Source organism: Lampetra planeri, chromosome 21 (genome assembly GCF_965212315.1).
Source record: "Lampetra planeri chromosome 21, kcLamPlan1.2.h2, whole genome shotgun sequence".
NCBI lineage: Eukaryota > Metazoa > Chordata > Hyperoartia > Petromyzontiformes > Petromyzontidae > Lampetra > Lampetra planeri.
In genome coordinates, this window is record NC_136127.1 from 8,271,498 (window position 1) to 8,296,732 (window position 25,235).

The 25,235-nt window shown below is 49.6% G+C and overlaps 1 protein-coding gene across 1 annotated transcript; it reads right to left on the bottom strand.

Annotated features, from left to right (window-relative positions):
- Positions 1 to 1,269: 1,269 nt before the first annotated feature.
- On the bottom strand, positions 1,270 to 25,235 carry LOC144724629 (carboxypeptidase inhibitor SmCI-like). The gene is made up of 5 exons (XM_078603912.1): positions 24,985 to 25,235; positions 12,656 to 12,859; positions 10,938 to 11,123; positions 5,820 to 5,993; positions 1,270 to 1,720 (listed from the first exon to the last, which is right to left on the bottom strand). Exons 1-5 carry the CDS (start codon positions 25,052 to 25,054, stop codon positions 1,563 to 1,565), a joined length of 792 nt encoding a protein of 263 aa, XP_078460038.1. The 5' UTR covers positions 25,055 to 25,235; the 3' UTR covers positions 1,270 to 1,562.

Sequence of the window (25,235 nt, forward strand, 5' to 3'; positions counted from 1 at the left end):
CAGCCCCCCCCCCACCCCCAGGTGGGTTAAGAACCGCTGATTTAAAGACTTCTAACACCTATCGTACACCGCGTGGTAACGATTGCAAATATCATGCCTGTTGATGGCTTAATTAGGTCGCAGTGCATAACCGCACGCAACAAGAGCCTACATTCTCAGTCCGTCTGGAAATGCTAATTTAGGCGATAAAACTCAATTACACTTGATTTAAATCGATTTAACAAAATAATGTCCATCTCCAAAGCCGAGCCTCCGCTCGTTTGCGTCATGTTTCTGCTCAGTTCCGTTTCTTTTTTGCGTAACAACGAACGGCGGACGGGACGGAGGTTACGCGAGTGTCGATGATAGTGGCCAGCGCCGGGTTAGACCTTTAAAAAAAAAATTTTGCCAGATCAATCGCGATACATTCCGTCGCTGGCCGCAAAAGAGCACGGGGGGGGGGGGGGGTCCCTCGCTCAGGTCGCTGTACGAACCAATTACAGTCCACTGGAAGGCGGTGTTTAAACCAGCTATGCATGCTATGAAAACACCAAACCCACTCCTGTGATGTAGCGGTTAGCACACCGCACTCGCATATCCAGAGGTCACCGGTTCGATTTGACCTCTCGGTTTTGGCGGTCGAAACAATGGCGCAAGTGTGGGTACTCCCCGCTGCTTCCAAGACATCTGGTGAGCATGGAAGAGTAGGCCAAATTCTGTCCCCTCCGGAACGTTCTCTAGGGGAGGCCCCAATGCCAGCAGTGGCATGAGCAAGGATTTGCAGGGCTGCACCTCTAACTTGATGACTATTTTTTCACGTTGCCAGTTGGTCAGAGGTCAAAGCACTAAGCAAGCAATGCTGAGAACCTGGGTTCAAATCCAGGGTTTCACACATCCGTGATTAACCGGGTACTTATTCAGCGCTCGCAAGTTGAGAGTCTGGACCCAGTAACGAATGACCGCACAAATAACACATCGCGTCAAATAAGGTGTTGCACTCAATTTGGCAAAATTCCCAGGCGCTGAGAATGAAACATACGGGGGTCTGACTTGCGTGGCCGAGCGTGCTGGACAGTGCGTCCCCCCCCGGCTGCGCATAGAGAATTAAAAGGCGCCTTCAAAAATCTCTTCCACAGCAAGATTTCCAAATGGATGTTGTTTTTGACTCGCGACACACGATAACCGACAGCACTAATTTGTAATGATATCGGGGGAGGGCGGGGGTTGAAAATAACAACTAAGTATGCGCATACTGCGAGTAAGAATTGCGCAGGAGACGGCAGATGCCGATGCGAGGGATAGGTGCGTTGCGTTTAATAAGAACGGGCGCGTGACTTTTAAAATGTAGTTAACCGGAGAGCCGCCGCCGCCTGAACCATCAACATCGGTGACCCCACCTCGATGCAAGTCACTTCCTTTCACACGCAGCCACATTCGTTTCCGTTGAGTTAGGCCGGCGCATCCGAAAGTGGTGAAGAGGGTTAATAAAAAAAGTAAGTACGTCAATTATACGGTCGGTGCCTCTTGCTATGAAACCCAAGCGACCTCGCGACTACAGACGGCGCTGCGATCGTCTACTCTTGTCAGTTCTGCCCTCGATGCTCCGTGCGGTCAGCTCGTTCGCCGTTCTTCCGAAGTTGTTTTTGCTTTATCCTCCACTCCCTGGTCCTCATGCCCGCTCTCATCCGGCTGGCGAATGGTTTGCCTCTGGGTTGGATCATCGAAGTTGAGGCTCTCATGTCTTCGGGGGAGGTGGGGGAAGGAAAGAAACAGAAAACATTGAGGTTAAATCAATAATCCACGCACACGTGTGTACGTATGAGTTTGCGTGCGTGTGTGGGGAGCGGTGGTAGAGCGGTTAGCGCTACGCTGCGCTACGAACCTGGCGACCCGGATTCGATTCCCGCTCACGGCCAACACCAGTGACGATTATACGAACCGGTCCTGAGCCAACCCTAGGTCGACTCAGCCTCAAATGAGCACCTGCTGCGGTGTGCAAACATCGCCACTGGGGAGACAAAGGAGGCCGGGCATGGTGCTAGCCACCCACCCCCTCGTGTGCCATGCCGGCCTTCATAGGTGCTCGCTAACGGCACTTGCACCAAAGAGTCTGTTAGAGCTACACGGGGGATCTTTGTTGTAGTGTAGTGTGCATCAGCAAGTCATCTCGACCAGTCAACCCACGGCACCGGGGTCTGTTCCGCGACCTCCTGCTTGCGAGCCTTCCAACACTTCACGTGGCCTCAAGGTGCACCGCGCACTGGCACAAGCGACGTGGGGATGTCACCGCCACTTAGTGGCGAACGGTGTTTTTTGTGAATGTAGTTAGTTGGCCCCCTTGCGCGAGGTCACTGGTTCGATGCGTGCAGTGGACACAACGGTGCCAGCATCTTGAATCCGCCCCCCCCCCCCGACGCTGTCCACTCAGCAGTATAAGCAGATAAACCACAGTCGCGTTTGGCAGGTCGCACGCGGTGGGGTAAAGTGTGGGTACTCCCTCCTGTTCCAAGACATCTGGCGAGCGTGCAAGAGTAGGTCACAATATCCTCCAGAGTGATTGTCTAGGGCTCCCTCCAGTGGCGGACCTTCCGCCAGCAGTGGTGTCAGCGAGCAATTGCAGGGCTGCGCCTTTATTTGTTTATCGTGCGTACAGTGACTCGGCACACCGATGAGAGCACCGCAAACCAGATGATCCACGTGTGAATTAATTTAATGTGCATTGCGTTAATAGATGAAGAAAATTCCGTTTTAGTATTCTCTCCGCTCGCACGGTTACCGCCCTGGCTGACAATGGGCCCCAGAAGATGAGATCACAGAACTATTTCTGAAGTCGCTCCATTGAGCGCCTTAATGCACACTGGGATCGCACTGGTCGTTTATATTCTTTGTGCAAAGTTTCGCATGTCAAACTGAAAACATCCCTTATCAGGGCTGGAATAAGCCAGACTAAGTAAAAACAAACTAATTTAATGTAATGGTGTTTTGTGCAGTCAATAGGGACTGGGCCGAGACCATGCATTTTTATGTAAGTGCTTAAAGAAAAAGTGTTAATCTTATTTCGTGTTTAACCGTGTGACATTTCAAGAGGCCAGAATAATAAAAATAAGAAAATAATAAAAATAAAACGTAATAAAATACAATTCTCACGACGTTTCGACCACAACACAAGCAGCCGTCCTCAGGTGAAGAACAGAGCTGTCAGAAAGACAGCGTCTCAATGTCTTTCCTACAGCTCTGTTCTTCACCTGAGGACGGCTGCTTGTGTTGTGGTCGAAACGTCGTGAGAATTTTATTTATTATGTTTTTATTTTTATTATTTTATTATTTCCCTTCTACGTGACTTTTTCGAAAGAACCAAGGATATGAATCCCTGCAGTCACGAAAGCTTTAAATCGAAATTTAGGCCAGAATAAGTTCCATTTGCAAGAGTGACCTGGGACATTCATTTGTTGTGTGTGTTTAGTCCCAACTGACTCATTTGGCGTTGCAATTTTCGACTTTGGCAAATTTGGACCCTGACGCCAGCACACACAATGGCCTACTCTTGTGAATGACGTCAAGGGATATATGACGGCGCGTAGTATTGTCACGGTTATTACACCCGCAGTTATAAATCAGGAACATTCAATCATTGCATATGCTCTGCTAATGAACTAACAAGTCAGCAACACGGACAATGACAAACAATCGGTTCATTCAGAAGCGGGTGAAACCGGGAAACGAATCTAGGATCTGAGCGGTGTTGACTCGGTACTCCGATTCCTAAGAATACCTTGCCATGTGGCACGAAGCCTTCTTGGCCCAGGCTTCCAATAGGTTAGCTCGACCTTAAGTTGATAATATAAAATGTATTAGTTTCAACTTGTCATGCACCGCACAGAGTTGCACTCACTCTCGAAGACGACTCAGGAGGGCGCAGGAAGGCAGCCAAGCGCTGAGCCGGTGCCTACTAACAATCGCCCAAGCTCTGTGGGTCCTCTACATATCAAGGTGCATTTGGTCAATCCACTTCTGAAAAGGAAGCCAATAGGTCAGTGGGCGTTATCTGCTAAAATAAAATAGGCTAGTTTTCATACGCTTTGGTTTTTTCGGTAAAGTCACGTAGGTAAAAAAATAAAAAATAAAAATTAAATCACGACGTTTCGGAGGCAACACAAGCTTCCGTCTTCATACTCTTTGGTTTTTTCAGCAAAGTCAGGGAGGAAGCTTGTGTTGCCCTCGAAACGTCGTGATTTAATTTATTAGTTTTATTTTTTCACCTACGTGACTTTACCGAAAAAACCAAAGAGTATGGATCCTTGCAATCACGAAAACTTCAAATCTAGAATCGTCTAGTTTTATTCTTGTTTTGTGATTTGCTTACCTTTCCTACACGTTGGACTTCTATCGTGTATTGCGTTTGTTGTTGTAACATTCTGGCCCTGTACCCCTGCTGGACATCTGTGAAAAAGAGCTTTATAGCTCATTGGATTCCTCCAGTACAAACAATCATTCTGATTCTGATACAGGAGGCTCTCGATTATCCACGCTAATGACGAGGAGGACGGCCGCGGATGAAAAAAAAAATCGCGGATAATCCAAAAATATAACCATTTTCCGTGGATTATCTATGCCAAACACCACGAATATAGGTGTAATATGAGCCTATGTCCGGCTCACGTGGTGATCGGCTCTGCCGGTGCTGCTTTACAGCCAATGGGGAGGAAGCCTGGGAGCATGGCCCTGGCGTGATCGAGAGGTGCCAGCTAGGGTGATTGGTTCTGCTGGCTTTGGCCTCAGCCAATGGTAAGATAAGTCAGGGGCGTGGTCCCGGGAGTTGATGGGGAATCTAGAAGATTCGGTGCAGGCTACCAAGGATTGGCTGGAGCGTACCACGTGACCCAGGCATTAAATAAGGGGAGAGATGAACGACACGTGGTCAGACGAGGAACGAAGGAAGGAAGGAAGGGGCCACGCGCGAGCGGGGCTCCGAGTGCCACGTGGCTGTGCGTCTCTCGTGGTCTGTCTGTCCACTTTCCGTTGCCTACCAGCAGCGGGGAGTAAATGTGAACTGGAGTAAATGTGAACTGGAGTCAATAAAAGGACCGATTCCAAAAGTCGTCTCCAAGACAATTATTACATAGGAATAAATCACCGATGGATGCACGTGCTCAGTGATAACACTTTCCTGCTCCCCCGTAGAAGAGTCCGCCCACTAAGTGGATAGCAGAGCCACGCCAAGCAACATCAATCAAACTCCTCCCACCCTTGTAAAGATCTGGCAACTCCTGTACTGCAGGGGTGGTCACGTGGATTTCGGATCAACCGGAGCACTTGTTTGTTCGGCTTAAGCACGTGACTTGTCACGAACGTTTTCAAGAATAACAATGCACAACTGTGTCTAGATCGGAAATAATAAAATAATAAAAATAAACCATAATAAAATAATTCTCACGACGTTTCGGCCACAACGCAAGCAGCCGTCCTCAGGTGGAGACCAGGTCTGTCGGGGAGACAGCGTCTTCACCTGAGGACGGCTGCTTGCGTTGTGACCGAAACGTCGTTTATTATTTCCATTCTACGTGACTTTACCGAAAGAACCAAGAAGATGAATCCCTGCAGTCACGAAAGCTTTAAATCGAAATGTGTCTAGATCGTTAATTTGGTCTCGAAGGGAAAATCCGCAAGTTATTAATTTACGGCAAAATTCCAGGCGCGCGGTCAATCCTCAAAATCGGATAATCCGCACGCGGATATTGGAGAGTCTCCTGTATTTCAGTCGCCAACTCCCTGTGCTCGCCTGGCGCTACGAGATACCCCTGTGTGTCCATACCCGCCCCACCTACTGCCTTGTCGCTCACCCTTGGAGCAGACATGCTTGCACGTTTCCTCGTTCGCAAAGTTGTTGTCGTTGCCGTCGCAGCCGCTGTAGTGAAAGGTCTCGCACGCTTGCTTCTCCACGTTGTAGAAGTAGCGCGGCTTATTGTCCTCGCAGTTGCCCCGCGCAGCCGGCCACAGGCATATCTTGGGGATCCCTGTCCGACGACATTGCCAAGAGAATCGGATCGCGGTTCGGTCAACGGTGGGTGTACCACGGCTGGACCAGTGTTCTTCATTGCAAGGCCCACGGGCTGCTGGTAGACCCTGGTGCAGAGGTCGCAAACGGGTTTTGATTCCTTACCCGTACCCGTACCCGGCCGCACCAGGGTCGCAAACGGGTACCCGTACCCGTACCCGGCCGTACCCGTACCCTACCCGTACCCGGCCGGGTATCGGGTACCTGATTGCGACCTCTGGGATGAAGCCATGTTGCAGGCGCGGGTGGGTTGATTCTAGCAACTTTAATTGTGAGAAGAGACAAGACGTTGGGAAATGAGTGACTAACGGTTACTCACCAGTGACTCACGGCCTACCCGTACCCCGCCACACCAGAGTCGCAAACGGGTACCCGTACCCGGCTGGGTACGGGTCGCCGGGTATCGGGTAGGGTACGGGTATCGGGTACCCGGTTGCGACCTCTGCCCTGGTGGCCTTTAGTGCAGCCCCTGATGTGTGGGCCACCCCCCCCCCCCCCCCCCCGACAACACACAAATGTGAAAAACACCCCCTCGCAGGAGGCGTGGCGGCCCTCGCACTGATGTCTTCTCGGCAAAAGTGCCCCCCCCCCCCACCCTGAAAATTAGTGAATAACACCGGGATAGACTCGCCATCCCCCGCCATAAGAATGTGGATTTTCCAACCACTGGCTCAGGACTGTACACGGGAGATTTGAAGTGACTTGGGACTTTTTGACCTGAAACAGGTGAAAAATATGAGGCGCAGCCCTGCAAGGTCTGGCGCCCCTGCACGCCACAGTTGGCGGAAGGGCCTCCCACTCTTAAGAGGGGAATCTTGGGCCAGCTCTTCCCACCCCGTCGAAAAACTCCTCGAAGGAGTTGGGAGTGGCCGCACTTTCACCCGAAAACAAAATAAGGAGTTTAAAATGGAACGCAATGGGGGAAAAAACCCTATGGGGTGGGGGGGGGAAGAATTTGCAAATATAGGACAGCTGTCTGTGGCAGAGGGCGCATTAACCCCAGAGGGCGCATTAACCCGAGACCATCTTGTCACATTGCATCTCTTTGCTCTGCGTAAAAACAGCCGTCACACAGTAAGCTTTCACGTCTCTCTTCACAATCTTTCTCTTGGCAGGAATATAAATTTTTTTGCAGGAGCCGTGCGGGAGAGGAATTTGTGTGGCGGCTTTCACCGAAGCAATCGATGAAGCAAAACACCGACGCGCGCCTTTAAGGAGGTTCAGTTTACATGCTAAGCAACAATACTGATGAACTGTCACATGTGAGCGTCGCAATTTAATTCAGGAATCGATTATTATTTTTCTGTTTGCCTGGTCTGCAACGTCTCGCGCGTACTATCTTCGTCGAAAGTTTCGTTTCGTTTTGCTCCATCTCATTCACTTCCATGAGCCTCCAAATAACGTTTGCAAATCATCAGCATATTCTTGATTTGAAGCTTTAGTAAATTACGTTAAAAAAGGTAAAGGTGCAGCTCCGCAATTGCTTGCTCATGCCACTGCTGGCAGAAGGCCCTCCGGTTAGAGGAAGCTCTAGAGAGTCCTCCTAGACCAGGGGTCGGCAATCAAAATTCGATAAAAAAAAAGACAACTCGATATTTCAAGAGCCGCAACGCGACGTGAATACGAGACGGTAGGTTCCTTAATAAACGTCACGACGCAGCAGCCCCTTAAAGAGCCGCATTCGTCTCCGGAGCCGCAGGGTACTGAGCCCTGTCCTGGACGGTACATGGGCCTACACTTCCACGCTGGCCAGATGGCCGTAGAAGATGCGGTAGTACTCGCGATTCCCTCCATCCACACACGTGACCTGCTGATTGATCAACTGTGGTGTACCCGTTTGTACCGCTGGGTAAACAGAGGCGGGGATTTCGATTTGAAGCTTTCGTGACTGCAGGGATTCATCTTCTTGCTTCTTTCGGTAAAGTGACGTACAATGGACGGCTGCTTGCGTTGTGGCCAAAACGTCGTGAGAATTATTTTATTATGTTTTATTTTTATTATTTTATTATTTCCATTCTACGTGACTTTACCGAAAGAACCAAGAAGAAGAGGCGGGGATATTGAGGAAACTTGCACCGTCGTTTCAACTGCTGCGCCGGGAGTTCAAATGTAAAAAGGCGATCTCTGCATTGCACATCCAGTGTGCGGACTATTACAACATCCATATAATTTCTATCAATCGTAAACGGTCGCACGGGATTTTAACCGGCGAAACAAATCATTACATCCCTACCAAATAGTGTCCAAACCCAGATGGTGACAATTTATTGGCGTGAATGCAGCCACTAAAATTCTCTGGCAGACCCAGGGGAAGCAGTTCGACCACTTTTCTCTCAGGATATGACATCGATTGCATCTGGCAAACCGTCAAAAACAGCTAATCTGAATGCACGTTGATTCTAAATGCGGAGGGAAAAATTGGACGACCCGGACAAAATCCACGCGATCATGGGGAGAGAGACACGCTAACTCCAAATATACAGCAGGCGTCAGGGTCGGGATCCAACCCATGACTCCCCTGCATACCAGGCGTGGCAATAAACATCTCGCCACCGTGGCACCATTCCTTGCACCGATGATTTGATTCCCTGCACCAGAAGGAACTTCCCAATGCCACATACGGGGCTTGATTTCTCACAAAATATTTTCATATTTTGTGAGGACCCACAAAACTCCCTCCCCGCCTCCCTTGTACCACCCCCACCACCCTGAGGAAGAGGTGGGGCCTCGGGGAGCAGGGAAGTATTTTCTGTAACTTAGCCCAGGACGGCTCTGGCCGAAATGAAGCCGCCCTGGGCACGTGTTTAAGTTAAAACACGTGCCCAAACAAACCCGATCAGCATGCGGTTCTTACGGAACGGTAAAAAATTACCGGCAGTGTTTTCGGATATTTTTCTGCCCGTTCAAACAGTAACAGTGCCAACCTGACCAACCGACCGTGTGGCTTATGAGAAGAAAAAAGGGGGGGGGGGGGGGCGGAGGAAAAAAAAACATCAGAATCAGAATATTTATTTAAACTGGAGAAATACAAAGAGCTATGAAGCTCTTTTCACAGACGCCCAGTCAAAGGGCCGCTGCAGCGTTGTCCGAACGAGATAGAACACTTCGCTCTGAGCAGTGCATCGGTGTCTATCGAACCCACCGCTCCTCTTCAGCGGAATAGTGGAGAGAATACCAAGTAGAATCATCGATTCCACGCGGCCTCATCGTCAACATCTAGAGGTCATCGTGGCCAAAGCCATCGATGCCACCACCACAGCCGCCACCGCACCTCATCACCAGCACCTTCCACCCTGCGCCTGATCCCACCGCTGATACACAGTCGACGCGTGACCTCCAATATCTGCCCTGACAGGAGAAACTAAAAACTTTAAACTATTTTTTATTTTACCAGGTAAGGCCCACCGAGCTTTAAGAAGCGACCTAGCCGCCACAAATGATAGCTCGACAAATCGGCTTATCGCACGGAAATGTATAGCAACCAAATACTCGAAATGCGTGATGTCGATTCTAAATGTGGAGGGAAAAATCGGAGGAGCCGGAAAAATATCCACACGACCACAGGGAGAGAGACAAGCAAACTCCAAATAGAAGGGAAATAATACAAAAATAAAACATAATAAAATCATTCTCACGACGTTTCGGCCACAACGCAAGCAGCCGTCCTCAAGTGAAGAACAGGTCTGTCGGAAAGACGCTGTCTTTATTATTTCCCTTCTACGTGACTTTACCGAAAGAACCAAGAAGATGAATCCCTGCAGTCACGAAAGCTTTAAATCGAAATTTAAACTCGAAATATATACAAACAGGCGTCAGTGTCGGAATCAAACCCACGATCTCCTGCATACCAGGCGAGGGAGTTAACATCTCGCCACCGAGGAGCCCCCCCCCCCCTTCCTCGCGCCATGTGCTCTTTGGTTTTCCCCTTGATCGCCGCCGTCACGTGGTGGAGACCACCCCAACTCGTGGTCCTCTCCCGCCCTCCACGCACGCTCCAAAGAGCGCAGCTGCTTTTGCCTCACGGCCTTGCAAAAGCATCAATGTGCACGCGCAAGCTCGTACCACACGTCACCTCCCCGCCCCCCGCCGCGTGACGGTGAAAAACCTCGCACGCCCGCGGCGTGCACAAATGCGGTGGTTCGAACTTGGGGTCAACTCTTCCGATTTGTAGTCGTCTCCTTTTCCGTTCCCCTCGGTGCCGCGCACCTAACTAATCACGTGCGGTGCAGTTTCCCGTTGATCGAAATTGATTGCCGTGATCCTAACCCCCCCCCCCCTCCCGACCTTATCGATTCTCCACCGTGCACCAGCGCATGCTCACTGGCCAGGGGCGCAGTCCCACGGTGGGAGTTGGGGGGGGGGGTGTCCTACTCGTGAACGCTTCCCCGTGGTTATCGGTTAGATTCCAGATAGGTTCCGGTGAAGTTGGCCCCACCCTCGCTTCGTCACGGACAAGAGGAGTTCTGCCGCAACTCCAACCGTATTCAACCTACGGCAACTCCTGGCCATTGACTCGGTACTAACCCCGGCTGGTTGTGGGCTCCCCCGTGAACGGTAGGGATCCATCGGCAGCGCAATCGGCATTTACGTCGCCTTGCTGCAACGGAGGAGTAAAAAAAAAAACGGACTCAAAAAAGAGTACCGCATCTTCTTGGTTCTTTCGGTAAAGTCACGTAGAAGGGAAATAATAAAATAATAAACATAAAGCTCGTACCACACGTCACCTCCACTCCCCCCGCCGCGTGACGGTGAGCACCGCGATTATTTTTTCTAAAATGCCGCAGGGCATATCCTGGGCCGTACGTATCTTAAAACGCGTCGAAGCTGTGTCAGGCCAGCCACCCGCACGGCGTGCCCCAGAGGGGGCCGCACGCATCACGCGTAGGCCCAGCGGCGCACGGACCTCTGGTTTTGGGGCGCCTGCAGCTCTCCACGCACTCCTCGGTGGTGCGGAAGTTGTTGTCGTTGCCTCCGCAGCCGCCGAAGACGAAGCTCTCGCACTGGCCCGTGGTCATGTTGTAGAAGTGACGCGTGATGGCGGCCCGGCAGCGGCCAGTCTCCGGCTCCAAGCGGCACTTCTTGGCCACCCCTGCGACGGGGGGGGGGGGGTGAGGGGGAGGTACGGCGGGGAGTTTAAACACCGACGTGCAAGGGCGATGACGATGGCGGGGCGTGCGGATGAATGTCGCCGCGGGACTAAATTCTCTGGCGTGTGTCGTGATGGGTACTGCAAGATCGGACGTTCAGTGCTCGCCCGAGCTGCTTTGGTTTCTGGTGGCCGAACAAATACATGAGGAGGTCGCACTCGTTACGCACAAAGTGCTCGCCAAAAAAGAACCACAATACATCGCTGATCTCGTCATAAACCATCACGCGAACTCCGATCATCCTCGCAGCGGATTTTGGCGAACCAAGACGGTCACCGCATCACACGCTTTCAGATGCATCCGTCTGGAATGCTCTTCTGTCCCATATTAGTAAGCTAATGGACCTATATGCACTTTCAAATCTAGTTTGAAAACTAATTTCTTTAGAACTGCTTTTTTTGTGTTTAGTTTGTTGTCCTTTCCCCGCACCTCTGATTACCACAGTTGGCTACGTACAATGCGAAACAAGTTCAACATACATACATAAATAGCGCTGGTGGCAAGCGGGCGTTCTCACCACAACCACGTGCTCAGGGGGGCTCATCCTTGCACTGCAGTCGGTTCGCGGTGGCGAGATGTTAAATCCCTCGCCTGGTGTGTGGGAGGCCGTGGGTTCGTTCTCGACCCTGACACCTGTACATTTGGAGTTTGCACGTCTCTCTCTTCCTGTGGTCGCCTTGATTTTTCTCCGGGTCGTCCGGTTTTTCCCTCCACATTTTAAAAAACATTAATTTTGAGTATTTGGCTGCTATAAATGTCCACATGTTAAGCCACCTTGTTGAGCTATAACTTCTGAAAAGGAGCTGGGCCTTACCAATTAGGGTAATCTGTCTGCCTCCCCCCCCCCCTCTTCATAGCCCAGTGTGAGAGAGCGTTTAGACCCCTGTAGATTTCTGACCTTGGGAGTCAGGACACTGTAAATAATTAGTATTAGAACCGCACCCTCCCCGTGGTCCTTCAACCCACTCGCCACTTTTCTCACAGCTGCAATTATTTTGGGGCATACGGCTCATTTAGGAGTTGCGCATTAATGCTGACAAAAGCCAAACTGAACAAGCTTTGTGAGAAACCATGAGCAGAGACCCTAACCCAACATAGTAAACTCAACCCAGGGGGAGGTGCAGGAGGTGAGGACGAGGGGGGGGGCTGACAGGGGGGGGGGGTGAACATATCCCATGTATCCCAAGGTTCATATAAGATATAGTATTCTGACCCCGAGGGCCAAATTCTATGGGATTAGAAACAACACAATATCTCGCCCTGGCACGTGGGGCCCTTCGGCATGTGGGGCCCTCCGGCACGTGAGGCCACCGGGGGTTACGTACGTACTCTACGTTGAACTTCTTTCGCGCCGTTCGTAACTGACCCCGCTAATCGGATTGTGCGGGGGAAGGACAACACACTGCTTGTGCGCTCGTTGCCCTCGATAGCTGCGGGCGGCGGTGACGGTGGCGTGGTGGGTGCGGGCACCTACTCTGCACTGTCCTGCAGGCCATGCGGCACTCCTTGTACGTCTCGAAGTTGTTGGCGTTGCCGTTGCAGCCGCCAAAGTCGAACTCCTGGCAGCGCTGTGTGTAGCGGTTGTAGAAGAAGCGCGGGATGAGGGCCCGGCAGGGCCCAATCACGCTGTCCATCGTGCAGATGGCACGCATGGACAGCTCCTCCTCGCTCTCATCGCCTGCAAGGAGAACGAGGAGGACCCTATAACAAAAAACTATTTTGTACGTGCATGTTTACGCTGAACTTCTTTCGAACCGTGCGTAGCCAACCGTGATAATCGGAGTTAAGGCCCACCGAGCTGAATAGCTCTTTTTCAGACGCGACCTGGCCGCCACAAATGATAGCGTAACGAAGTGGCTTATCACATGGAAGTTCATGGCAGCCGAATACTCTACAAATGCACGTTGATTCTACACTGCAAATTTCAAATATACAGCAGCAGGCGTCAAGGTCGGGATCGGGATCGAACCCATGACCTCCTGAGCTCACTAGCATCTCATAGCCACCGCGGCACCACTCTAACCACTGTGGTACCCCGGGGCTTAACTCCGTCGTAAAAACGACGGCTCATGCACCGTACATATTTGTCTCATCAATGTCGTGTTCAATCACAATGCCGCAGGCCACAACAACAAGCTCACCCGCCCAGCCACTCAGTCACCCATGCAGGTCAAGATGCTGCTTCTCTTTCTGCTTCTTCCCTGGCAGTGCTCGACTGCGGAATTCCCTCCTTCCACCATCGTCTCTTTTGCCGAGCTTTTGTTTTAAATAATGATTGGCCTTGCTCAATTGAAAAAACACGTTAAGCAAGTATTTATTACAATTTTGACAAGTGCTGTTGGTTGCTGGCCGTTTTGACGTTTTGGGCCAATGCTCAGCCTCTGTGTTTAAAAAAAAAGTGCGGTATTCATGCCATTCTTTGAGCTATCGCGAAGGCTCATCCATAAATTACTTCATTGCTCAAGTTCATTGTGGAATGACGCACAAACATGTTTCAACAAAATCGGCAGCAGTGTAACAACACATTTTCTCTCCATGTGTGTCTTTGAGTCCAACGGACGATAATTTGACTTTTAAGATCATATGCCTGTGAGAGTCGCCGCATTCTCAGGATTTTTGCATGCGCGTGTGTGTGTGTGCGTGCGTGTGTGTGTGTGTGCGACCCGATTTAAATAACATTATTGACACAGCACAAGTTTGGGGGGCATCTTACTCGCTGGAGCATATTATAGTAATTTGAAGGATACAATATGTACGTGCATTATTTTTTGCAAGTCTTGACCAACATTTGGCAAATTGAAACCGCGCATTTTCAATCGAAACAAGAGGTAAAACTAATTTTGTATCAGCTTCTCATCTGACAAATGTAATTGTTTTCTCTCCAAACTAAGAGCTTGCGCGCCACGCTTGGAGGGGTTATAATGTCTACCACTGGATATATTGTATGCACACCGACATCTTAAATATCGCTGCGCCCCATTTGAAAGCTTGAAATGTAATACTGCTGCTTCATTAAAAAAAAACCTCCCGATAGCTTTCACGTAATATATTTGCAACAACAATAAAAACACCATTACAATTTAAATGGTGTAAAACTGCTACATTCCTTAATGAATTAGCTCTGTTATTTGTTTGCACATAACTATCGCAATATACAACTGCATGTTGCCTAATATCCAAAAACGCACATGGCTAATGAGGATGCAAACTCATGCTTCATAGATTCACGCTGCCATGCGTGTATTAGTATTATTAGAGTATAAAAAACCCTCGACGTTATTATTCTTGTAATGTGATTTTTAGTCAAAGCAACCCAGTTAGCGAGTTCATTTCGGTTGACGCGCATTAGAGAGCCGAGAGGCATCAATGGCGAAATCCCCAAAGAGCCGTCTCAACGGCTTGCGAAAAAAGTTCATTCGCAACATTACGCTCGTGTTCATCACGATGGACAGTAGCGCTTCCCAGTTTAACACGTAGGCTTTCGCGACCAATATCATCCACAATAGAGTTTTTTTTGGGTTATATCGCGTAAATATATAAATGTGTCGTTAAAACCCGCCACCACCCGCACAACCAACTAGTAAGGGTTGTCACATAAACAGAACGTGTTAATTCGTCACATTTATCAGCACACATTTATCTATTTTACGAGATCTAACCCCAAAAAAAACCCTCCATCACGAGTGAGCTTTCCCACCAGCCGGTGCCAAATCTCAGCACCACAGAGCGTCCCCTGCCCCGTAGTCGTCCAGCCGTTCACCGCTCTCAAGGCTGCCCCACACACCGATGTCTCATGGAGAGGAGGGCAGAGTGTGCCGGAGGGGGGGCGAGGGGGGGGGCTCCGACGCACCGCTCGCCGTGGCCGAAACGCCAAGAGGTCTCAGCGGCCCGCCGCGTGGAACGTGGCGGCCGAGGGGTCGTTCCCAACACGAGCGGCCACTCTTAGCATTTGCGTTCATGCGCAGCCTTGTCCGCGTTAATCTTTCCCTTAATCGCAGGTCTTAAGATCGGGGAATTGGCAGGGTTAAACTCGTAATAACTTACGGTTCCTTTATCAATCCACTGCGGGACGAAGGTCTCCCCAATACACGTTTGTCGTGTGGATTCGTTTGACCATGCTGCGCCACGGTGTCGTGAGAGCAGCGGGCTTGGTGAAGCTATGGAGGGGGGCCAGAAGCAGTTGACATCACTCGCTACCGCGTGTCTTTGCCGTGTGAGGCAATCGAACTCAGGTCACTCGGTTCGTAGTACAGTGCACCAGCCAATGCGTGAACGCTCCCTCCGCTGACTTTATACCCTTGACAGAAACCAAGGACACTTCAATATTGTCGACATAACCATCCGCGTCTGCACGCTCGTATCTCATCAATAGTTGTCATTGTTTTATAATGTACTTGTACTGGCCCTGAGGAGTGGAGGGTTTTTGTTCTTCATTTATTCTTCACGAATGTTTCAGCATTTTTCGAGAAAAAACGTGTGCGCGGACAAACGAAAGCAATGTTTTGCCATCATCATCATAATAATAATGAGCAAACTTTTGCAATAAAACAAACATTTGATAAGGAGTTGGTAATTTAATATTCGCTAACGTTTTACATTTTTCACATACAATCCGTGTTTTACCGTCATCGTCATAATAACGATGAGCGTAACTTTTCGCAAGAAGAACAAAAATTTGATAAGGTGTGTGTCACACTTGTTCCACAACACCGACTTGCCCTTGGAAGGGTCAAGGGGCGCAATATAAACTCTTAGGCGCAGCGTGACATTTTAAATAACCTTCACTTGCACGTTTGGTTTTATTTCAATGCCGTTTCCCCCTCTTAAATCTACAGCGGTCCGTTTCACAGGTCGTTTTAGAGCACTCTCCACCATGTACAGCCAACAAATTCAGTTGGACGGTTAACTCAAATGGTTTATAACTATGCCATTAAATATTCTTATTTTTAAACATTACGTAACGTGTTGTCACGAACTCGGCGCTTATTTATAAGGTCGGTGAATACGATCACCCCCCCCCCCCTCGTGTTTTATAGGCGAAGCTAAAATGTCAAATAAATAACTAGGTGGAGTGTGAAACATGGCTAAGGGTTGATTAAACATGCACGTAAGATAACCACCATGGAGCTTTTTGAGGGTTGTGCTGTCAGGGGTCTCACTCGTGTTTTCAGGTTGGGCCCCATGCTGTTCAGTGTGATGTCCGACGTTTTTTCTCCATTTGCTGGGAGCTTCTTCAGGAACTGATTGGGCATAGTTTCATGTTCTCCCTCGATTATATAGAGGTGCATCACCCTGGCATGCATGGGAGAAAGAATGCCTCTTTCTCATATTTGCCTCTTCACAAAATGTTTTATTTTTTAATTTTCCTACATCCCATTGGCTGCACGGCCTTCTGGGATCGCATCTTATCAGCAGCACTGTTCGATACAAGCAAACACGGCCGTAGCCACGGAGTCAACATTGGGGGGGACCAAATCTTCCAGGGGGTCTGGGAGTCCCAACCCAGAAAAAAAATCTAAATTTGTAAACTCATTTCCTGTCTAAAATATAAAAAAATTCACTAACACATGGGATGGACGTTTTATTTATTTTTTACAATAATGTCTAATAGTGTATTGTATTACATTGATCTGTTTTTTCTGTTTTACTTTTTCTTGTTTCATTGTATGTAATGGCAGAGATTAGGGATTCATAAAGTACAACCATAACCACAATCATATAAAACAGAAATCTATTTTATAGCGATATATTGGGGGGAACATTTTGAGCAATTATATATTATAATTACGGCCTTGCAAGCAAACAATGGAGCAGTTTTGATATTCAGCGTCTCATCAGCAGTCATGCTTGCTCGAACCAATGCTGGTGAACAGCTGAAACTTGTATCGGCAAGGGACCCCAACAAGATAACTTTCCCCGGTATCACAACATATACACAAGCGACCAGCTCGTGTGCCACACGTGTGACGAAGCTAACGGCGGACATCGGCCGGTCAACACCAAACATCATCAGCGGCATAACGGCGACGACGTAGCTGAGAGAGACCGCGCCCGCGAGCTGCTCCGTCAGTTCTTGTAGATGAAGCTCACGGGACGCGGGTTGAAACTTCGGCGCCCGAATAGTCACGCTGTGCAAGCGGTGAGAGAGAAAAAAAAAGACACGGGAGAAATACGCCCGTTTTTAAATTCCCAACGCGGAACTTTAAACCTTTGGAACCGTTCTCTCTCTTCTCTCCCTCCCTAGAAGCCCCGGTCACGATGTATTTTAGAATGCAAGATGAATTACGCCCACGCACAAAAAAAAAACACAATTCACCGGGTCCCCCGATTGCACGTGAGGTTTATGAACAATAAATAATGAGACCGGCGGGTATTAAAATTGCATTACCAGTACTATAACCTAGCAGCACATGACCTCCTCATCCCGATAAGTTGCGTGTATTTTTAAATCATCACGAGCACGACCGTAAAAAGCAGTGCGTAACTCACAGGGGCCTCCTGCATCGCTCCGTTTCGTCTTTTGTGCACATTTCAGCCTTTGTCAGAGCCCATATTTCAAATTGATATGTCGTCGTCATCATCAGCCATGATCAATCCACTGCTGGATCAAGGCCTCCTCAACACAGGCTGTCACCGTCTCTCGTGGTCCTGCGATGTGAGGATCCATCTAGTACCTGCCACCTGCTCACAAGCCGATTCCATCGCTCCGTCTCCGCACTGAACGCCCGCTTGGACACGTTCCGTTCTTTGGCTGCCGCTCCATCATCATTCAGGACCATCGGCCATCATCCATTTCTAACGACGTGTCCTGCCCAACCCTGCCTGCCATTCTTCACAGTTATAATTGTCTTAAAACTGCACATATTCTCTAATCCACGTGTTCCTATTTCTGTCTCTCAATATAATTCCAAACGTTGTATCTCCGTGCATCTATGCGTAGATTTAAGTTTTTTGTAAATGTTTTGTTTGTTACTGATCATGTTACTGAGCGACATGTGTGATCCATGTCATCATAATAGGATGAAAAAGTATATGGACTTATTGGAAAGTGTTTTATTCATGAATGTTGGTATATTGCATTCCACTACATAATTGAGTTTTCCAAAGGACAGTACATTTCGTAGATTATGTGGCCGCTATACATTTCCACGTGATAAGCCACTTAATTGAGATATAATTTGTGGGCAGGTAGCTTCTGAAAAAGAGCTGTATAGCTCAGTGGACCTTACCTGGTAAAATAAAAAAAAATTTATATACGTTTTGGTTTCTACTGTCAGGGCAGATATTGGAGGTCATGTGTCGACTGTGCATCAACTGTGGGATCAGGCGGAGGGTGGAAGGTTTAGTTTTAGTTTTTAGTTGAATAGGCGGCTTTGGAATTAGACTGAACGACAGATTTGAGGAAGCACAAATCGGACAACAAACACAACAACTTGGATCCATCACGCTGAGAGCTATAGCCAAGAAGGCAGCGGGGCTTGTGCAGAACTCATCATGGCTACAGCGGACGACGACGGCCAATCCGCTGCACTGACGACGGAGTATCAGCCAAAGGAGGGAATCCACCGGGAGTGGACAATCACCATGGAGATTGGAGCGATGGATGAGCCTAGCTCACATGCAGGTGTTAGACGGATTACGGTGGCAGTGTAGGAAGTCACAGCGCAGTGTGACAGCCAATGCTGCCACTGCCCTCTACGGCAGAGGTCGCAACCGGGTACCCGATACCCGTACCCTACCCGTACTCGGCCGGGTACGGGTACCCGTTTTCGACCCTGGTGCGGCCGTGTACGGGTAGGCCGTGAGTCACTGGTGAGTAACCGTTTGTCACTCATTTCCCAACGTCTTGTCTCTTCTCACAATTCAAGTTCCTAGAATCAACCCACCCACGCCTGCAACATGGCTACATCCCAGAGGTCGCAATCAGGTACCCGATACCCGTACCCTACCCGTACCCGGCCGGGTACGGGTAGGGTACGGCCGGGTAGGGTACGGCCAGGTACGGGTACGGGTACCCATTTGCGACCCTGGTGCGGCCGGGTACGGGTACAGGTAAGGAATCAAAACCCGTTTGCGACCTCTGCTCTACGGCCAGCGTTATATTACGTTGGCAAAAACAACGTTAAGCAAACCAGTGGGATGCCAGCGGATGTATCTTACCCATCCGAACACGCTGTTAAAAGGGCAGGAGTATAGGTGATGAAGCACAAGTGATGTAACGTACATTCATCCAGAGAACACCCGTCGGCCCTCATGAAAACCCGTCCGAAATAAATAAAAAAACACACGGCAAGTGGGGAGTGGATTGGATATTCAGGCCAAATGATCAGAGATAAAGTTCAACTTTGGCAAAGTTGTTGCATGGAAAGTGGTGTCAGCCATGCATACCAATCGAAGCACGTTCCATGGCCTCCCTCCGTGTATTTGTGTAACCCACGTGGTGCGTGGCAGTGCCAATAGCCAGAATGTGTTGGGCGACACAGAAACTCTGCGTGTTCTTTTACACGGTTATATAAGTGAACATGGAAGCTCATTTGCGGGAGAGACAACAAACGGCTTGGTGCAACTACAAAACCACGCGGGTGTGTGCGACTTTCATTGCATCTCGCTCCATATGCTCGGAGAGCTTCGTCAGATGTCACGAAATTGATTTTTGTTTGTTTGTTTGGACATTCACAACGCTCAATCGCAACCGAAAAAAAAACCCACCGACAAACTGAAGAAGCTCCCGGCACTTGACGCATGATGTTTGACCTCATTCCCAACCAAAAATTGCGGTACCAGCCAGAATACAATCGGAGAGAGCCTATACATCACAACCGCAAAAAAATATATCTCTATGCAGTGCAATAAATCTTTCAGGATATGTTCGGTCTATACTTGTTTACCCGCAGTCACCCATGAAAATCGGACTGAGGGTCAACTCAAGCGAACCTGGGGGTCAATGTTAATTATATTTATTGCAGTGTCGTTAGCTGGAACTACAATTACAATTACTCACAGCGATTGCAATGCATTACCAATCACACAATTACAATTGTAATTGACCTGCAGGTCTGGTCTCAATGGGCTCTCACCTGCTGAAATAAAGGCCATCTATCATTGTGGCAACGTAATGATCACTGAGTGCGCATAAGAAGCACGATCGGAGTTACATCGATAAGCAAGGGGAGTATATGGATCACGTAACGTGCACATTATTTGAAGCACATCGACTAAAGAAGCATGCGAGTGGATTTTTGAAGAGACATTGGACCGCCGATTGAGGCTGGTGATGGAATGAGAGCCAAAGGAGGGAAGAGATGGAGGAGTACGTGGATTGGGGAACAAATGGAAATGAGAGGCGTCACACGGACAGTGAGAAAAAGTAAGTGGGATGCATATTCTTAGGTTTTTTCGGTAAAGTCACGTAGGTAAAACATCAAAATTAATAAAAAATAAAATAAAATAAAAATCACGACGTTTCGGAGGCAACACAAGTCTCCGTCATCAGGTGGGACCGTCACAGCCACCTGATGACGGAGACTTGTGTTGCCTCCGAAACGTCGTGATTTTTATTTTATTTTTATTAATCTTGATGTTTTACCTACGTGACTTTACCGAAAAAACCTAAGAATATGAATTCTTGCAGTCACGAAAGCTTCAAATCTAGAATAAGTGGGATGCTTGGGCAGGACATATCTCGAGAAGAATGCTTGCGTACGGTGCGAAAGAAGTTCCACATACGTACAATGGTGATGGAATGGCAGCCAAAGAAGGGCAGAGGGAGCTGAACACGTGTAACACATGTATCCATCAGCGACCGAACACAAATCAGACTCCCACGCTGACAAAGAATAACATTAAGTTGGCATTAGGCAGATCACGTGACCAGAAGGGACGATTGCTGGCGGACAAGAATGGTGACAACGGCAAGCCCAAGGGAGAGGAGAGATTGTGCCCGGAGAGATGGAATTATGATATCAGCGATGAGAGATCGTATTCTTAGGTTTTTTCGGTAAAGTCACGTAGGTAAAAAATTTAAATTTATTTATTTTATTTTACTTTTATTAATTTTAATTTTTTACCTACGTGACTTTACCGAAAAAACCTAAGAATATGAATCCTTGCAGTCACGAAAGCTTCAAATCTATATGAGAGATCGGTTCACGTGCAGGAGTGCGGAAGATCGTGACGTCTTCGCGGAACCGCGAGGCGATGGCGACGGCGTGGGGGAGGCGTTCAGCCAGCAGTGGATAGAGACCGGTTGAAAGTGATTATGATGATTATCATTATAACAATTCCTGGATGGCAATGAGCAAAACTGTGACAGTTGCTTCCACTGCGTAGTTGCTGGGTCAAATTACATGGATTAATAGCAACTGAAGAACTCATTTACAGTAAAACCTTGGATTGCGAGTAACTTGGTCTGCGAGTGTTTTGCAAGACGAGCAATTTTTTTTAATAAATATTAATTTCATAAACGAGCGAGGTCTTGCAATACGAGTAGCACGTGAATACGCTTTGTCTGCCGAGCGTCACGTGATCACAACTGATATACGAGTGCGAACGAATTATGCTCGCAATCCAAGGTTTTACTGTATTTAGAACTAGTTGCCTTTTGTGTTCAGATTGTGGTCCTTTTCCGCGCACATCCGATGAGCACGATTGGCTACGTACGGTGCGAAAGAAGTTCAACGTACACACGTGCAAGAGAGCACATCCCACTCGGATTAATCCTCCGGGTAATTCATCGCAGCACGGAAACAAACGCAGTGGCACAGACCACCATTCAGACGTGCACAGCGCGAACAATAAACTATCGAACGGTCTTCTCACAATCGAGAACACGTTCACCCCCCCCTCTCTCTTTCATCCATCTGGCCGTATGAATAACGCGACGGTGCAGACTGCACACAAAGACCCCCATCTCCTCCTCCCGTACATCCACGCATACTATCGCGGTGGTCGGTGGCGGGGAGGGACCCCCTATGTTTGCGAGCACTTATTAAGGGCACGCCAGGCTCATAGGAAGAGGGGGGAGGCGGTGTGGTCATCTCCACGCCCGGGCAGCCTTTGTCTTCCCGGTGCTGATGGTTCACAACAACAACAACACTCGGACCGGACTAGCAAATTTGACGCCGCAGCGATCCAGGGGGTTTTGGGGGAATGCCCCCACAGGACCGGTTCAGGCGCAACTCGCCACCGATGCGAGCCGTGGGCCGGGAATCACAACACAGCACCCCCATCCCCCCAGCGGCTAACCACAGCGCCACCGCTCCCCTCTCCTCCACACGCCTCGGGCGTTCAACACAACAAAGAAGACACTGGGGGGGCATCGTGTGCAGCACGACTTCTCTCAGGAAGATTCCCACCGTACAGTCTCCAGCGGACTGCGAGGGCAAGTGCTGATAGCGGACACGAACTCAGGCAGGCAAAGACACACTAATATTGGGGGGAGGGTGGTTGTCACGCCCGACCGCCTTTGTCTCCCCAGTGCTGATGTTTTGTTTATTTTACAGACCAGCACCAGGTAGTCGTTTAAGCCTCAGCCGATCTAAGGGGGAAGGATCAAAGGGACCGGTTCAAATATTCACCACTCTTATCGTTCGCGAGCGGGAATCGAACGCGGGTTGCCGGGTTCGTGACGCAGTGCGACAACCACTGCGCCACCGCTCCCGAGCACGCACAAAGACACACACACACCAGCACGCACAAAGACACACACACACACCAGCACACACAAAGACACACACACCAGCACGCACAAAGACACACATACCAGCACACACAGAGACACACACACACCAGCACACACAGAGACACACACACACACCAGCACACACAACGACACACACACATACCAGCACGCACAATGACACACACACCAGCACGCACAAAGACACACACACACCAGCACACACAGAGACACACACACACCAGCACACACAGAGACACACACACACACCAGCACACACAGAGACACACACACACACCAGCACACACAACGACACACACACATACCAGCACGCACAAAGACACACACACCAGCACGCACAACGACACACACACATACCAGCACACACAGAGACACACACACACACCAGCACACACAGAGACACACACACACACCAGCACACACAGAGACACACACATACACCAGCACACACAGAGACACACACACACACCAGCACACACAGAGACACACCAGCACACACAGAGACACACACACACACACACCAGCACACACAGAGACACACACACACACCAGCACACACAGAGACACACACACCAGCACACACAGAGACACACACACACCAGCACACACAACGACACACACACACCAGCACACACAACGACACACACACATACCAGCACGCACAAAGACACACACCAGCACGCACAAAGACACACACACACACACACCAGCACACACAGAGACACACACACACCAGCACACACAACGACACACACACACACCAGCATGCACAAAGACACACACACACACCAGCACACAGACACACACACACACCAGCACACACAAAGACACACACACACCCAGCATACACAAAGACACACACACATGCCAGCACACGCAAAGACACACACACACACCAGCACACACAAAGACACACACACACATACCAGCACGCACAAAGACACATACACCAGCAAAAACAAAGACACACACACATGCCAGCACACACGCAGACACCACATGAGGCATGTACATTACTGTCCATGAGTCTTCGCACGAATCAAAAACACATGCTCGTGTTTTTTTTCTTCTGATAATTTCTCAAAGTCATCTCACCATAAACAAAGCACTGCACACACACACACTGACACACCGCACACACACACACACTGACACACCGCACACACCGACACACACCGCACACACCGACACACACCGCACACACGTAACCAGAACGCATCGGACGCATCGACAATCAATACATTGCCTCGCAAAGAGAATTGACAAGATGAAGAACACGTGTTTTTTCTCAATCCCTCTTCCCATTTCCATTTTAACAGTCGTCAACCCCGCAGAAACGAAACAACTTCCAGACGACACACAAAGACAAAGATCCCCCCCCCCGTATAGCCTTGGACAGACTGTTGGGGCAAGTGCTGTTAGCGAGTAGCGCTTGTGAAGGCCGGCACGGCACACGTGGGGGGGGGGGAGGGGTTGGTGGTCAGCACCACGCCCGGCCGCCTTTGTCTCCCCACTGTCGATGTTCTACGCACGGCACCCGGGTTCTCATTTGGGTGCCGAGTCCACCTACGGGAGGCCCAGCACCAGTACAGATAAGTTGTCTGTGAGCAGGGAATCGAACTCGGGTCGCCGGGTTCCGTAACGCAAACGCGCCCACCGCAACAAACACAAACACCGCGACACGCACGCACAGAGAGACACGCACGCACAGAGAGGCAAGCACGTCGGGACGGACACGCGTCCACAAAGAACACGGCACAAAGAGTTGGTCGAACCAACTCTCGAGTTGTGACGCGTGGTTTCTACTGCCTCTTGTTGTTGTTCGCCACGATTGTCCGACGTTTCGCCGCACGAGCTGAGAGTTTCTTCCCACGAACGTCTCCCTATACCGGCCGGCCACCTCGCCCCGACCATTATTTCGAGCGCTGCAGCAGAAGCTCCCCCGGCAACGTGGCGCGAAACGTCGGAACATCGAGCCGAACAGCCACACGGGGTTGACAGACAGTCGCCAATTACCGCGCGACAAAAACCCATCGTACGCAAGCAAGCGGCCAGAAGCACGTTTAAAAACTTCACTCTGCACCATTTTTGACTCTCTCACTCACCCGTGACTTCTTGCGAGTTGCACGTGATGGCCGTGTACGCCAAGAGGTAGTAGAAGAACGTGGCAGTCATCGTCAAAATCGTCGTCGTCTCACGAGATGTGTCCGAGCTGAACGAGGATTTCTGTCCGTCGGCTCTGGCTGGATAAGCAGGTCGGGTTTCCGCCTGTTCGCCTTTTTTTTTATTCCTCTGCTGCTTCAGCTCCTCTGCTGCTGCTGCTGCTCTGTATAAACTTTCACCGCCCCCACTCGCA